We start from the raw sequence: 16,258 nt of genomic DNA, 5'->3' as shown, positions 1-16,258 counted from the left end.
ATATGAAGAAAATGAAAATCTTTTATAATTTCAATACAAAATGTAATTAATATTAACATTTTCATCTATTTTCAGTGTTTTTCACCATGTTCATATATGTACTTACGTATGAAATAAATGAAGTCAGAACCACTGTGTGTGTGTATGCACACATATCTGTAATTTTTATCTCACTTAAAATTAGAATGTTGCCATTTTGCCATGTAGTTAAATGTGCCCAGAAAGCATGATTTGTAGTGATTGCAATATTTACTCTATTATATGGCTATTCTTAAATTCTTAAATTATTTACCTGTTTTCCTATTGTTAGCTTATATAAGTTGTTTTCAGTTTTAAAGTAATGAATACTGTTTCACTGAACATCTTTGTACATAAATCCTGTCTGCATTTCTGATTACTTAGGATGGGGTTCTAGAAATAAATATTCTGGATCAAACAATCTCAAGGGTTCAGAATGTATTTTGTCAAATTACTCTGCCAAAAGCTGCAATTTAAAGTCATACCTACTGGCTTTGACTTTCATTGTACTCCTGGCTCAGTATTTTTTAGTGTATACTGTTTGCTAATTTTGTAAATGATATCTTGTGGTTATATTTTAATCGTTATTCCTTGACCACTACATTGAGCATGTTTTTCCTTACATTTATAGACTATCTGTGTTTCTTTTATTGTGAATTGTCCTTGATTTTTATGGTATTTTTTCCCTTTTATTTTTTCTTTTGATTTTAATTGTTATATAGATTATAATTTTATCAGTCCTATTTCTGTCACATTTTATTCCAATTTCTTACTTGCCTTTCAGTGCTTTTATAGTGGTGAATTTTAAATTTAACTATGTTTGGAAAGTTTGTTCTTACAGATTAGCCACCTATATTTTGATTTAGTTTTTAATACTTTTGTACTTTCTTTTTCTTTCAATAACCCATGATAAAGGCAGTTCTTTGGCAGAAGACTGATATAATTAGATTTGTGCTTCAGAAAGAAGTTTGTGGCTCTGTGGACAACGGGTTGGAGTAGGGAGAGACTAGGGTAGGGGTAGTGGAACCTGTTTAGGGGAAAGATGAGGGTCTGAATGTGGTGATGGTGACAGAGGGGATAAAATGGAATATGGGCAGGTTTTGTGGGAGTAGAGATCAGGACATACGGAACGTGAGGTACTCTGGGACATCTAAGTCCAAGTAGAAATACAGAATTGAACCTTCTTCAGGAGGCTGGTCTGGCTGCTGATGGGTTTAGGGAGCTGCCCACTCGTAGATGGTGGTTCTAATGTGGGAAGATTCAGTTTCAGGGCAGCTGACTGAGAAGGGTGGTCAGAATTAGAAGTCTCACCAGGAAGGTGTTCTTTGGGAAGCTGGTCTTACCAAAACCAATGTCAGACACTGCAAAGAGCCATATAGAAGAAGGGGCATGGTCAGAGGATAACACTGCTTTATAGAATCTAAGTAGACTTGAACATGCTCTCTGTTGAGGGAAAGGAATCTGTGAACAGGGAGAGAAGGACGGTGAAGTAGAAAAAAGAGGGATTTGATGGTGCAGCAACTTAAAAGCACGAGAAGCCGAGATAAATGCATTATTCTCTCGGCTGGAACCTTAGTTCATTCTCAGAGATAGAATTTACATAGGAGTTATTGCAACAAACTTTAATTTGTTCTATGAGTAAAAAGACTCCTGTCTTCAATAATAAGCTTTTATTTCCTTCTTAAAAATGAATGGACAATTTTATTATTATTTCAGCATAAAGTTCTGATCGTATAAGTTCATATTCTGTACATGCTGCTGATTGGCAAAGTTAGTGAGTTACTCTTAATGGTACAGATACTTAAAAAGACAGCTTAACAGGTGTTTAAATGCCTTTGACTATTTAGTGTTTCATTAATGAATATATGAAATTAAACACTTTTAATTATAACCATCTTTTAAAAATATTCATTGCAGGGAAATTTGCCTAAATATTCTCATAACTCCCTGATGGTCCAAGCAATAAAGACAAACCTAACAGACCCGGACATACATGTGCTTTTCTTTGATGTGGAAGCGCTGATTATTCAACTCCTGACTGAGGAAGCCTCTAGGCCGAACACGGCGCTTATTTCCCCTGAGAATCTGCAGAAAGCATCTGGCAGGGCAGACAAAGGGGGCTCTTTTCTAACTGGAAAACGAGCAGCGGTTCTCTTCCAACAAGTGAAAGAAACCATCAAAGAGAACATAAAGGAACACCTCCTTGACGAGGAAGAGGAGGACGAGGAGACCATGAGGCAGAGAAGGGAGGAGAGCGATCCTGAATATCGGGCCAGCAAATCGAAGCCACTGACCCTGTTAGAATATAATTTGACTATGGACACTGCCAAGTTGTTCATGTCCTGCCTTCATGCCTGGGGCTTGAACGAAGTTCTGGACGAAGTTTGTCTCGATCGCCTTGGAATGCTGAAGCCCCACTGCCCAGTGTCGTTCGGCCTCTTATCGAGAGGAGGTCATATGTCACTGATGCTTCCTGGTTATAATCGGGCCGCCTGTGCACTGCCACACAGGAAAGCGGAAGAAGAAAGGAAGCTTCCAGCAACGGAGGGAGTAGGCAAGGGCACGTACGGGGTGTCTCGAGCCGTCACCACACAGCATCTCCTGTCAGTCATCTCTTTGGCAAATACCTTGATGAGTATGACCAATGCAACTTTTATTGGTGATCACATGAAGAAGGCCCCTACCAGGTGTGACCATGATAGTTTTGATTTCATTCTTTTGTTTCAAGAAAAAGAAACCTGTTTTGTGTTTGTCACTGTTTATAACCCCCTCCCCCCCTTTTTTTTGGTTCTACCCACTGTAGTGTTTTTGGGGCATCTCAGTGTTTCTCCCCTTTTAAATTATATGTATGGTTTAAAACCGGATAAAATTATATAGTTTCATTTATACTCAGACATACTGTCTAGCTATTTTTAAAAAATTTGCAGTGAGGGAGTAGGTTACAGTTCAGCTTTAATAAACAAATTATAGAGTAGCATTTCAGCAAATATAATCTTAGAATTATATCCAATTAACGTTTGCACCAACACTTCATTCAAAATGTACGTTTAGTTAAATGCTTCTCTACATTGTGACCCATATGTAAGGAATAATATGTGTTGAGTGATTGTTTTAAGAATATCTGACGAGTATAGTCAGAATACTTAACCTGAATTACTATTTCCTGTTTTCCAGAAGTTATGAAGGCTACTTTTTAAACTGTGGTTTTATTATACTTTAGGGCAAGTTGACAATGTTCAGATTTTTTTTTTTTTAAATCTAACAAACACTTAAGTAGCACTTACCTTGTGTCTGGCTCTAGTGTAAGCACTGTACAGATACTTTCTCAATAAGGCTCTTAACCCTATAAGGTAGGTACTTTTATTATATTTTATTACAGGTAAGAAAACTGAGACACAGAGAGGTTAAGTAACTTGTCCAAGGTCCCACAGGCAGTAAGTGGTGGAGCCAGAATTCAAAATGAGATAGTTTGCCTCTAGTGTCCAAGCTTTTTTAATGCCTTATTACTTTTTTCAGATTTTAAGGCTGAATTCCTTTAAACTCAATGTATTGTTCCATGAACTCATTTAGACCAATGATATGGGATGGACTGTAATCTCAGCATGCTAATAGTGGACAGTGAAGAACTAATCATGATATTTATGTCACTAACAGTATGTTGAAGTGTTCATAAATATTTCGTAAGCTAGAGTCACTGATAATATCTTGAATTGTTCATATTTTTAAGCTAGAATAAAGCATAAGTTGTAGATGTGAAATTCTTACTTGCTATATGCTAATTATTTAATTTACTATATTAAAATTTGAAATGGGAAATATTAATAGGTACAAAACAAGCAAAAATCCCCATCTTCTTGGGACAGTAAATTGAAAATGTCTGTATGTGTTTCTTTTGTAATTAATTTGTAATTAGAAAGTGTAATATTTTAAATTGTTCTGGAAATATAAAAATATGAATACGTATATACCAGTACATGTCTTTTCTTCTTTAAAGAAACATATTTTTTCTTTTTTGAAAGGCCACCTAGACCAAGCACCCCAGACCTTTCTAAGGCCCGGGGTTCCCCTCCAACTTCCAGAAATATTGTGCAAGGACAAATTAAACAAGGTAAAATGAAATCTTATTAAGTAATTGACATGCATCTTAGCTGTAGAAACTGAGGAGGCACAGCTAATGTATAATCATAACATTTTGTTTGTCTCAGATTGTTAAGAGAGAGAAAAGTTGTTATATTCCAGATGTAAATATAGATAATTAAGATGTCAGTTAAAAATAAATCAGATTTATTTAGAAATTGATAAATGAGCATATTTCACATAATTTTATTGTACTGCCTTTGGCCTTATTTTTATGCATTAAGGGCACCTTAACTTGACACATTGGTGCCTTATTTATGTGCATCTTGACTTTAAAACTTATATCTGTTGTTTAACTACATTTTAAAATGTTAAGTTTATATTTCTATATTCTAGCTATTCTTCTTCCATTTGCCAGTAGTTCATGCATTGCAAACCACAAGTGAAAACCCTTTCTTTTTATTTAAATCATTAGATTTTTACTTTTATCTGTAGCTTTTTCATTAGGCGATAGAAGAAGAAAGGTTGAGTTTCTCTTTATTATCTTTTATATTCATTTTAAGGCTGACAAGTGAGCTCAGCAGAGAGTTGGAGGTGGGGCAGGGTCACTTCCACTTTGTGAGAGTGTTCCTTCCAGCTGAGAGTTGTGACTCACAAGATGTGGTAGAAGTAAGAGAGGATGATGAAGGCTCTGCTTGTAAATGATGACATTTTAGAGTGTTCTTTTTTTCCTTTTAGATTTAAAATTATATAGTTTTAAACCTCTTTAGGTTTTAAAGAGTCAGTGATTTGCTAGGTAAATAGCAGGTCTCTAACTTCATATCTACAATTTTCCCCTTCCCTGGGACAAGGACTTTTCTCTCTCTTAGCTGATTATTTGGCATGTATTTTAATGCCTTAAGTGGGATGCTTGATTTTAGTTTTGGGTACTGTCTGTTGGCTTCTCATTATGGAAGACCAGCTCTCACAGTCGTTGCACCACTCCCATCCTTCATTCCAACTCCACATGGTCAGTCACCCCTCTTGTTTTATCAGTTTTCGCATTAAGCGTGTATGTTATTTTATGGTTTATATTAGATTATATAAAAGTTAATAGTTTGGGTTATATAACTCTTTATACTTGTATACTTATATAAAATGTAAAATACATCTAGAAAAGTGCACAAAACAGATCTGTATTTCAGTGACTTGTGCAAGCTAAACACCTTTGTCACCACGGCCTTGGGCAGGAAACAACAGTGCAGTGTTCCCAGAGCCTCCTTCAGATTCCCTCCCAACCAGACCTTCCCCTGCCAGAGGCAACCATCCTGACTTTCAAGAAATCACTTTCTTTCTTTCCTTTGTAGTTGCACCCCCTAAGTTTAAATTCCTAAACATAGTTTGCCCATGTTTTGAATTTTATATGAATTCAATCAGTCATGGAGGACGTATTCTTTTGTATTTGGCTTCTTTTGTGAGAATTATCAATATTGTTGCATCAGACTGTGGCTTGTTCACTTTCATTGTTTATTTTTATTACTGTATAGTGTTCTGTTGAATGAATAGACCACAGTTTATTCATCCATTCATCCTGTCAATAGACATTTGCATTATTTCCAGTGTTTGGTTTTCATAAATAATTCTGCTATGGACATTCTTGTATTTGAATCTTAGTATACATTATAAGCATTTCTTTTGTGTGTGTAACTCAAAGTGGAATTTCTGCATATATTTATCTTCAGCTTTAGCAGCTAACGTTAATGTGTTTTTCTAAGTGACAGATGAGTATACATCCGTCAAAATGGCTAAAGGGAAAAAGATGGAAAATATTGTTGTGCTTTTATGACGTGTTGAATGTGATTGGATCAGTGCTTTATGTCTAAAGCTAGCTGTTTCCCATCGCCAACACTAGCCCTTCCTGAGTACTTTATCTAGTGCTCTGTGAATTAGGGATTTTCCAGTCAGGCTGCTAGGAGCAGGCACTGTGTCTGGCCCTTTGGTAGGTTCTTTCCCAGCCTGGAGTTGTTTCCTAACACACATGTACTCATCAGTACTCTGCTGAGTATCTGAAGAACCTTGATCTTCATAGCTCTCTCGTCTCTGTCCTGTGAATTCTAGCTGTGAATTCTAGTCTCAGTTTCCTGAGACTCAGCTGTCTTCCCAACTCAGGGAAACTGCTGGGCTCTTCCTCAGTTCCCCTCCCTCCCTTCTTGCATCTTGTCCTAGAAACCCCCCCCCAAGGCAGTCAGCTGAGGTGTTCATAGGGTCATTTTGTCTTCCTGACTCTCAGTCCCTCTTGATGTCCTGTGGCCTGGAACCATTGCTTTATGTATTTTGCTTTGCTTTTTTATGGTTGCATCCTGGCCAAAAGTAGAAGTTCTTTTCACATGTAAAATGTTCTGACTATACTATTACCTTATAAAGTAAAAATTCTTTATTTTGTATAGTTTTCACATTTTTAGAGCATTATTTCAGAGAGAAATTGAAACAGACCCACACAGGTATGACATAAAGTATAGATATTGTGATTAGAACACAAGCAGCCCCTTTTAGCTCTAGATCTAAATTCATTGACAGCATCTTTCAGATTAGGCGGTACAAATCAGTGGCAGGGCTCCCCTACATTTAGTTTAAAGCTTCATTTAAAATCTGTTCTTGTTAGAGATATTACTTGTCATCATCATTATCTTCATTATCATTCTTTACTGTTGATGTTTCTTCTTGGATTACATTTTTGTCCCTCTGTAATTATAGCGGATGCAAGCACTTGATTTCTTAAAACAGAAAAGCTGCCGTGCCAACTACCAACGTGCTTGTCTTCCTAAGGATTAGTGAAACACCAGGCAAAATTGTCTCAGCACAGCCTCACATGGGGATAGACTGGCACAGGTCTATTGTTCAGTTCTAGACATAACTTTTTCAGCTGTATTATTTTTCATTAAATCTTGAGCTCTTTATTTTGGAAGTGGTACTTTTTCTTATTTCTATTGCTGATTTTTTCTGTATGTGAAAAATGTATTTAAGAGCTGTAGGGTTAAAAGCTCTAGCAGCATTTAATTTCAATATTCTCAATTAATTATGAAAGTAGTTTCAGTTATGACATGGACTGATTAAAGTAGTGTAAATAGCTTTTTCTTTATGAGATGTCTATTTAAACAGGACTCCAGAAATATAATACCCAGAATCTGTTTATTTTTATCATTAAAAATAAAGATACTTATATTGAACACTGTTTTATTAAGACACATTATTCTATCAGCTTTGTCAGTAGCATTTCTAGTTTCCTTTAGACTTGTGACTTAGAGAAAACATTCTAGTTTAATCCCACTATTTGACCCATGTAAGATAATGATTGTTTAGCCCTACACTTTTATTTACTTACTAGAGGCCCAGTGCACAGATTTGTGCACCGGTGGGGTCCCTTGACCTGGTGTGCTGGCATCAGGCCAAAACTGGCTCTCTGACATCCCCCGAGGGGTTCTGGATCGTGAGAGGGCGGTTCTCGGGTGACACACCCTGGAATCAGGCTCCCTCCTCTCTGGTACTGGGTGTGCCCCCCCCCCCCCCCCACACAACTGCAGCAGCCAAGTCACTGCAGCTCCTGCATTGAGCGTCTGCCCCCTGGTGGTCATTGTGCATCATAGCTACCAGCCGGTTAGCTGGTCACTTAGGCATATATATATATATATATATATATATACATACACATACATATTGAATTTCATTATCCTCTCCTTTTAGTGTCCTTTCAGAATTAAGGGTAAAATTAGATAGCATTAATAATCTCTACTGGGATCATAACAATTTCTCACTTTTTAAAAAATGTGAAATTGCAGGAGTGTCCCTGCTGTTGGAAATCACCAGAGGAAATTTCTCAACAATTTTGTTAACATGAAAGCTAAAACCTGAAACTTTACTTCTTGCCACTAAAGTTTACCAACTTTTTGCATGAGGCAATGAATACTTTATAGGCTCTAATAACTGAATTTGTAATTAAGCAGGATTTAAAATGGACAATAAAATTATTCAATGGAATATAGAAATTTTTGGGATTTCTTTGCAAGATTATTTTGCAATGTTATTATTAGATCTTATGAAATATACAATTAAGAACAGCCCTATTCCTTTTATAAGCATAGCATCATACACTAATTAAAATTTCATAAGGACCAAAAGCAGTCTGTTATACTAAAAAATAACTTCCCAGATGAAACTTTTTGTGTGTGCGAGATCTGCTCTTAGGGTTCATGGAGTTGGATTTTTGGTTTCTTACTCATGTTCATGTACTTCTTTTAGTTCTGTTGTTTCCCTCACACGTGCCTGATTGACATTATGATGCATTGGTGTGGGAATTATGAAAAGTTGTTTTCCTGCAGCTGGCCCATGGTTACAAAAGAACTTCACTGCCTGAAAAGCAAACATATCACTCAGCAGACAATGCTTAAACTGTGCAGGAGCCCAAACCTATTGCTGTTCAGTGGCAGAAGAAAGGAGAGGGATTAATTTGAAGATGCTTGTGCATGACATATGGTAATTTCTCCATAGGAAGGAAGTGTCAAATGGTGACCTCTAAATCTTAACATTGACCCCCAGTTGTAGAATGTGTGTGCCATACGGTCCTTTTGCCTTTTCATATGATAATTTAAGCTGAACCATTTTCCTGGCAGCATAACTTTTGAAAGAGCATTTTATAAAGACTATAATATTCACAACAATTACTCTTAGAATATAAAGCTTTTGTATAGTAAGAATAGTTTTGTTTTGAACTCCGAAGAATGAACCTATGTCAGGATTCTCCTAATAAGAATATATAGTACATATATTCTTTATAAGTTGGCATATTTTCAATGGAGTTTTGATCATACAAGGGTGGGAAATTGAAATTATTTCAGTGGATATTGGTTTGAAAGATTAGAAAATTTATACATAATGTTAGAAAATCATTAGAAAAAACGCAAGACCAATATGAACTTTACATTATGTGATACATTTTCAGAATTGAGTTACACTTTGCTAGTTTTTAATGGTTGACATTTTTTCACGGTTGCCTCATTTTGTTTTAGAACTGCTTCTATATTACTGCTACATCATTCACTCTAATATTAAAGAGACCTTGGTTTGCAGAGGGATTTGAACTACACTGTGATTGCTATTCAATCAAATATATCATTTCCATGCTGTGATCTTTAATGACCATGCCCGTCTGATTAAAACATCATTTTTTAGTTCTACATTTACTATATTTTGCCAACTTTGTTTTCATTCTTCACTAATACTGAACTTTTTTTCAGAAACTGCTGTACCTCAATTCTCTCTTTTTTTATTTCTCCTCTTTTCCTCTGCAAGTTCCTGCACCTGTCATTTCCGCTCGGTCTGATGCTGATCACTCTGGCTCTGACCCCACTTCTACTCCTGCTTTCCATTCCTGTTTCTTAGTAAATGAAGGTATTCTCTCTCAACTTCTACCAACTTTCTTTCAATCTGTGCTTTATTCTAATTTGACATGTTCTTTTTTTAATCTAATTTATACACTTACCTGCTTTGGTATGTATGAGATGGTAAAGTGTCCATGTTCTAACTTTATTTGCTAATGTCATTGATAAGGGCCAATTATAAAAATGTAATGTTATGCCAGGCTGGAATAAGCCATGTTTCCTGTATCTAGAATGCTGTTAAAGAGTGGCCCAGGTGCTAATCTTCGATGTGAAGTGGGTGTTGAGAGGTGCGTGGTTTTCATGATAATGCTTGCCATGGGAACCCTGGTGTTGGAGCTGCCAGTTTATTTTTACCTGTAGCTTACCTGTGAGAGACACACCTTACTCTCTTTACACACCATGTGCCCTGCTTAGAGGGGGATGTCACAGCTCCCTTAATTTACGTTTTCATTTGAAAAGTCTTCACAATGACGATTAGCAGCAGTGATTATAAACTGATGGGAAGTCACCTATTTTATCTTACTATTTCTCTTTCTGGCCGAGTCAAAAATGGGTCCTTTTAGTTTTTAAGATGTAGTTAAGCTATCATATTATCCCTGTGGAGTTACACTAGTGGGAAGTCTTTTTGAAATGGGACCTACAAATCTTTATACCCCACTGGGATTATTTATACTGCCTGGAAGCTTAATGGAACTTGTGAGCTCTTGGCTATATTCACTCTCTTCATTGTGGGTTCAATCTTCACCAGGTTGGTGAAGATATAAATATCTGATTCACTTTCTAAGAAAAGGGATCAATAAGAACTTTAATATATATCCCTCTGTTGAAAATAATTTATTATCTAAAAAGTACATACTCATCACCTTAATTAATGTAATTGTATATTCTCAATTGAAGAAAATTTCCCTACTGATAGGATGGATCTTTAGATAGATGGCTTGTCCCTCTCTTGTCCCTCACTCACACATTCTCTTTTAACAATCCCAATAATCATTTTGAGGTAGGGTTTTTGTTATTGTTAGTTTAGATTATTTTAAAATGTTGATTGGCTGAAATTCTGTGATCACAGATAACTCACCTTGTAATGATGGTAGTAAAAAAGTGTTTTTGCACTTATTCTTGATTATTTGTCTTTAAATGCTATCCCAGGAGGTAATGGTAGTTACTATGCATTCATAGTAGCTTTATATATAATTTGGAAAGAATGTAGCATTTATTGTATATATATTTTTCAGTCGCCTTTGAAATAGGGTTGACATGATTACTTGAGAATGTCTAGATACTGGTACTTCAAAATACTGTGGTGGTTTACGGTGTTTGTCTTCTTCATATAATCAGGTTCCATATTGTGGATTAGAATTTTGGAAAAAGTAACATTTATTCCAAATAATGATGCTTATTTGTTATTAATGCTTAAGATTATGTAAATTTCAGATGATAAATTTACTATATAGTGGGATGTCTGAATTCACCTACCTCTCAAAATTAGTGTATGTTACTTATTTCTGTGATTAAATATCTGATTCACTTTCTAAGAAGAGGGATCAATAAGGACCTTAATTAAAGGCCCTGTGACAGAGAAGGGGACATCTCTGTTGACTGACACGATGGTAATAGAGAGAGGGCCTGGCCTCATGATGGACAGGGCCTGTCTTTGGATATCTGTGTGAATGTCCTCGTAACTGAAAGTGGCTTCAAGTCTGTGGCTCTGGAACCTGTTTATTTCTATGCTTTTCCATCCTTGAATATGTACTTGATTTTAGAGGGACTATTTAGAAATGTGTTTTTCATGTAGAATTTGCACATACTTCGCACGGAGTGTTTCTGTGTTTTCTGTTTCTGGTATATGTACATAAAGAAAAACCTTTGAATTAGGGAAGGCCAGAATGTTTACAGTATTTTTAATATGTTACATTTTAATAGGCTGGAGTCAGCTGGCTGCGATGCATTGTGTGATGCTGCCAGATCTGCTGGGACTGGACAAGTTTCGGCCTCCACTTCTAGAGATGCTTGCTCGGAGATGGCAGGATCGATGCTTGGAGGTAATGTCGAGGTGACATGGACAGAAAACAAAATCACTTACAAGGCATTGGACAAGTATAAATGTTAAACAAGATGGTTAATGTTTGTCTAATTTCTTATCACCTATTTATTATGTGATAGGAAATATGGATTCATGATTTTTTTTCAGTTTATATACTAAACAGCAGTGTTTTGCTTGCATATTTGTTTACTTTTTTAACTAGTAAGTATTTGATAAAAAGTTTCATATACTTTATGGAACTGGTTCTTAAATATTGCTTTCTATAGATTGTGCACATGTGTTCACACACACATGCAATACACCCACGTCCCCCAGAACCGCATGCTCAGGTATAATCTCACCAGTCAAATTCTAACAGAATAGCCTTTGTCCAATAGAAGGGACTGTGCTATAATAAAAGGAGAAGGTCTTTGGACTAGAAGAGACCTGGATTTAAATATCAGTCCTGCCAATTATTAACTCTGTGACCCTGGGCAATTTACTTAACCTATTTGAAGCTCATTTGTAAAGTGGGGGATAATAATATATTACTCATGGGATTGCTGTCAGGGTCAAATAAGGTAATGCAAGTAAAATAGTTAGTGCAGCATCTGACACGCTGTAGGAGCTCAATAAATGATAGCTATTATTTTGTGCTAATGGACTATGCTGTATTAGATATTGCTTAGCATATAATATCACCAGGGACTTGGAAACATTTTAAAGAGATTTTCCTTATTATGGTATTTGACCTATATAGCTGTAGCAGTGTGTATCATTCAAAATTTTTAACTTACCAAATAGAATTAACATATTTGCTCCTTTTCTTGTCTTTCCTCCCTCTATTCCAAGTGGAATTGCAGCATACTAAAATTTTCATGGTTTTGCCTTGAATAATATTTTAATTCACTTTAAAGTCAATTATAAGTAAAAGCATTTTTTATTGAGACTCGTATCAGATGCTGCTGTTACCTTTTCCATTATAAATGTTAATTGATTGGTACATCACTGGACAATTGACTAGCTCCTTTAACTCATGCCTGTGGCACTTTTGCCAAAATAAAAAATAAACTAAAACTTCAAAATAAAAGTTGTTGAAATAAAAATAAAAATAATATAATTTTGAAAACTAGTGTTCTTCTGTAGAACTCATTACAAGGGAATATATCTGTTGAAAACACATTGTTTAAGCGTCTCTTAGGTATATATGAATGTGTGAATTAATACATGCATGGTGTGTAAACAATACCTATTTTATATATATATATATATATATATATATATGTATGTATATTACAAAAATTCACTAGCTAAGGTTAAATTTCTTCATGCTAAAAGAGAAGACAAATTTAATAGTTCTAACGACTTTTGACTATATTTATATAGAAATTTTGAAATTGAATGTGCAAAATTGACATACAAGACTCTTTTAAAAGCTTTTGGAAAAAAGAAAATTTAGACCCAGAGCTGATTAAATATACAAACATAATTCAGTCTATTAGTGTTAAGATATTTTTCAATGAAAACAGTAATTAAAATGTCTCTGATTTGCAGGCATCCAATTTATTCCACTTAAAAGTCCTTAATTTCCTGTTTGGTTAGTAGTTTTTGTCATGTGGATAAATGTGGTTTATATAGTCTCATTCTGACTTCCTAGTTTTAAACAGCTCACCGGCTGACCTGCTTTTCTCACATTGGGATCTGTGGTCTCAGGTCAGAGAAGCCGCGCAGGCCCTGCTTCTGGCCGAGCTGCGAAGGATTGAGCAGGCGGGCCGGAAGGAAGCCATCGATGCCTGGGCTCCGTATTTACCTCAGTACATGGACCACGTCATGTCACGTAAGAGATCTTAATGCGTTTCCACAAAGCTTTCCATGCTCATTAGAAAAGTACCAAAACAAAAGTGAGTCATTTACCTTCCTGTGAAAACAAGGGCCTCAAATTCGCTCCTTCATTTTCTGAAATCCCTAGGGATTGGAGTTTGGTTGGGAAACAACAAAACAAAACAAAAAGCAAAAGTTATATAAATATCAAGATATTCACTAATGGATTGACCCCTTATAAAATTAATCCCCCCTCAAATCCTACCCTATTTAACACTAGTCTCTGTGTCTGCCCATTGCATTATGTTTAACAAGTGCCAACTTGTTAGATATTGATCATATGATATGCAAGTACAAACACAGGCAGATGCTTTCTAAGTTGAAGTTAGGATTGTGAATCCTTCAAAAATAAAGATCTGGTAGACTAGTGTACTATTGAAAAAGGGAAAATTAGCAAGGGTTTGACTAATGAATTTTTCAAATGAGTACAATTTGAAGGGATTGGGAAAGACCTTGGGAAAAATTGTTGAAATTTTATATATATATATATATTGTGAATCCTCCCCAGAGGATATTTTTCCAATGCTTTTCAGAGAAAGTGGAAGGGAGCATGGGAGGGAGGGAGGGAGGGAGGGAGGAAGGAAGAGAGAGAGAGAGAGAGAGAGAGAGAGAGAGAGAGAGAGAGAGAGAGAGAGAGACATCGATGTGAGAGTGACACATCGATTGGTTGCCTCCCACACGTGTCCTGATCAGGGGGTAGGGGATGAATCCGCAACCCAAGTAAGTGCTCTTGCCTGTGAATTGAACCATGACCTTTTGGTGCGAGTTTGGGGATGGGGCATGCTCTAACCACTGAGAAATACCAGCCAGGGCAAAATATTTTTTGCGTAATGAAACCTTTGTACTCATGCTAGGTCAAATGTGCACTGAGGAAAAGTTGTATTTGGGCAGTCATAATTTTTTTTTCATTTTGGAAAAGGTATGCTTCATCCCAGTTCAGCATTTGAGTCATTCTTTATTTTCCTAAGGAAGAATTCAGAATTAAAATTTTAATCTGTTATTAGTATAAGATAAATAAATCCATTTTAGCTGTTTTGTTTTTTTAAAGATAAAGTCTCAATGAAACTTTATAAAAACATTTTACTCTGAAAATTTGGCCTGGCTTTTAGGTGGATTGAATTTAAATGACCTTTTGCCAATACCAGTTATTCCTGTTAATGAGATACTCATTACATATGTCAAGAGAGACAATGCATGATTGTAGAAGAAGGAAATGAAAACCAGATTCAAACAGGATTACAATTGTTATAACTGGTATAACTCTACCAGATGTTTGCCAGTGGTGACTACAGTGGTTGTTTACTTAGGTATGTGACCTTGGACACTTAACCTTTCTCAGTCCAGTTTTGTCACAGATGAAATGAAGATAGTGAGACATTATAGGATTATTCTGAGGATGGAACGAGTTAATCTTTTTTTTTTTTTTAATATATTTTATTGATTTTTTACAGAGAGGAAGGGAGAGAGATAGAGAGTTAGAAACATCAATGAGAGAGGAACATCGATCAGTTGCCTCCTGCACATCTCCTACTGGGGATGTGCCCGCAACCCAGGTACATGCCCTTGACCGGAATTGAACCTGGGACCTTTCAGTCCGCAAGCCGACACTCTATCCACTGAGCCAAACAGGTTTTCAAGTTAATCTTTATTAAGCACGTCAAACCATGCGTAGGCCATGGTAAGCACTATATATTTATTTATTTTTAAAAATATATTTTATTGATTTTTTACAGAGAGGAAGGGAGAGGGATAGAGAGTTAGAATCATCGATGAGAGAGAAGCATCGATCAACTGCCTCCTGCACGCCTCCTACTGGGATGTGCCCACAACCCAGGTACATGCCCTTGGCAGGAATCGAACCTGGGACCCTTCAGTTTGCATACCGACGCTCTATCCACTGAACCAAATTGGCTTCGGCTATTTATTAAATAAGTGCATTCATGCCCTAACCGGTTTGGCTCAGTGGATAGAGTGTCGGCCTGCGGACTCAAGGGTCCCAGGCTCGATTCCTGTCAAGGGCATGTACCTTGGTTGCGGGCACATCCCCAGTGGGGAGTGTGCAGGAGGCAGCTTATTGATGTTTCTCTCTCATCGATGATTCTAACTCTCTATCCCTCTCCCTTCTTCTCTGTAAAAAATCAATAAAATATATATTTAAAAAATATATATATATATTTAAAAAAAATAAGTGCATACATAATCAGTAAATGCAAATATATTTTGCACATATAATTAAAACATCACAAATTAACTATTCCAATTAAAATCTTTTAATCTGTTTAGGGAAGACTATTTATTGAGAGAATATTTTTTATTTGCTTACTGGGAATTTTTTCATTTTATTTTATTTATTTTTTTAAAATATATTTTATTGATTTTTTACAGAGAGGAAGGGAGAGGGATAGAGAGTTAGAAACATCTATGAGAGAGAAACATCGATCAGCTGCCTCCTGCACACCCCCCAATGGGGATGTGCCCGCAACCAAAGTACATGCCCTTGACCGTAATCGGACCCGGGACCCTTCAGTCCGCAGGCTGACGCTCCATCCACTGAGTCAAACCAGTTAGGGCATTTTTTCATTTTAATTAAAGGAAGTTAAGTTAAAAAAACAGGGTTTTTAGACATTAAAAAGACTATGTAAGTTATTAGACTTAAAGCTCTTACATAAATATTTATAGGTTTATAATTTTTGTTGAATATAAAAAAGTTTAAAAAAATAAGATGGGATGAAAAAAGCTCTGCTTTTGCATATTTGCACGTTTGGAACAGTGCTCTTTGTTCAGTAGCATGTGGCATTAAGTTTACAATCTTCCAGACAATAGAATGATCTCATCAGCTCATCAT

General features: G+C 36.1%; 1 protein-coding gene across 10 annotated transcripts in view; it reads left to right on the top strand.

The window, feature by feature from the left end:
- Positions 1-16,258, top strand: part of WDR7 (WD repeat domain 7) — a 305,323-nt gene that overhangs the window by 84,934 nt on the left and 204,131 nt on the right. For 9 of the 10 annotated variants that reach the window (XM_036321172.1, XM_036321173.1, XM_036321168.1 and 6 more), the window contains 5 exons: positions 1,936-2,705; positions 4,038-4,126; positions 9,421-9,519; positions 11,433-11,551; positions 13,246-13,369. In XM_036321172.1, coding sequence (XP_036177065.1) covers positions 1,936-2,705; positions 4,038-4,126; positions 9,421-9,519; positions 11,433-11,551; positions 13,246-13,369 — 1,201 coding nt within the window. The remainder of the gene's footprint in view (positions 1-1,935; positions 2,706-4,037; positions 4,127-9,420; positions 9,520-11,432; positions 11,552-13,245; positions 13,370-16,258) is intronic. The other variant, XM_036321170.1, reaches the window with a different exon arrangement.

The sequence above is a fragment of the Myotis myotis genome, unplaced genomic scaffold (genome assembly GCF_014108235.1).
Source record: "Myotis myotis isolate mMyoMyo1 unplaced genomic scaffold, mMyoMyo1.p scaffold_m19_p_9, whole genome shotgun sequence".
NCBI classification, from domain to species: Eukaryota; Metazoa; Chordata; class Mammalia; order Chiroptera; family Vespertilionidae; genus Myotis; species Myotis myotis.
This window is presented reverse-complemented; position numbering and strand designations above follow the sequence as displayed.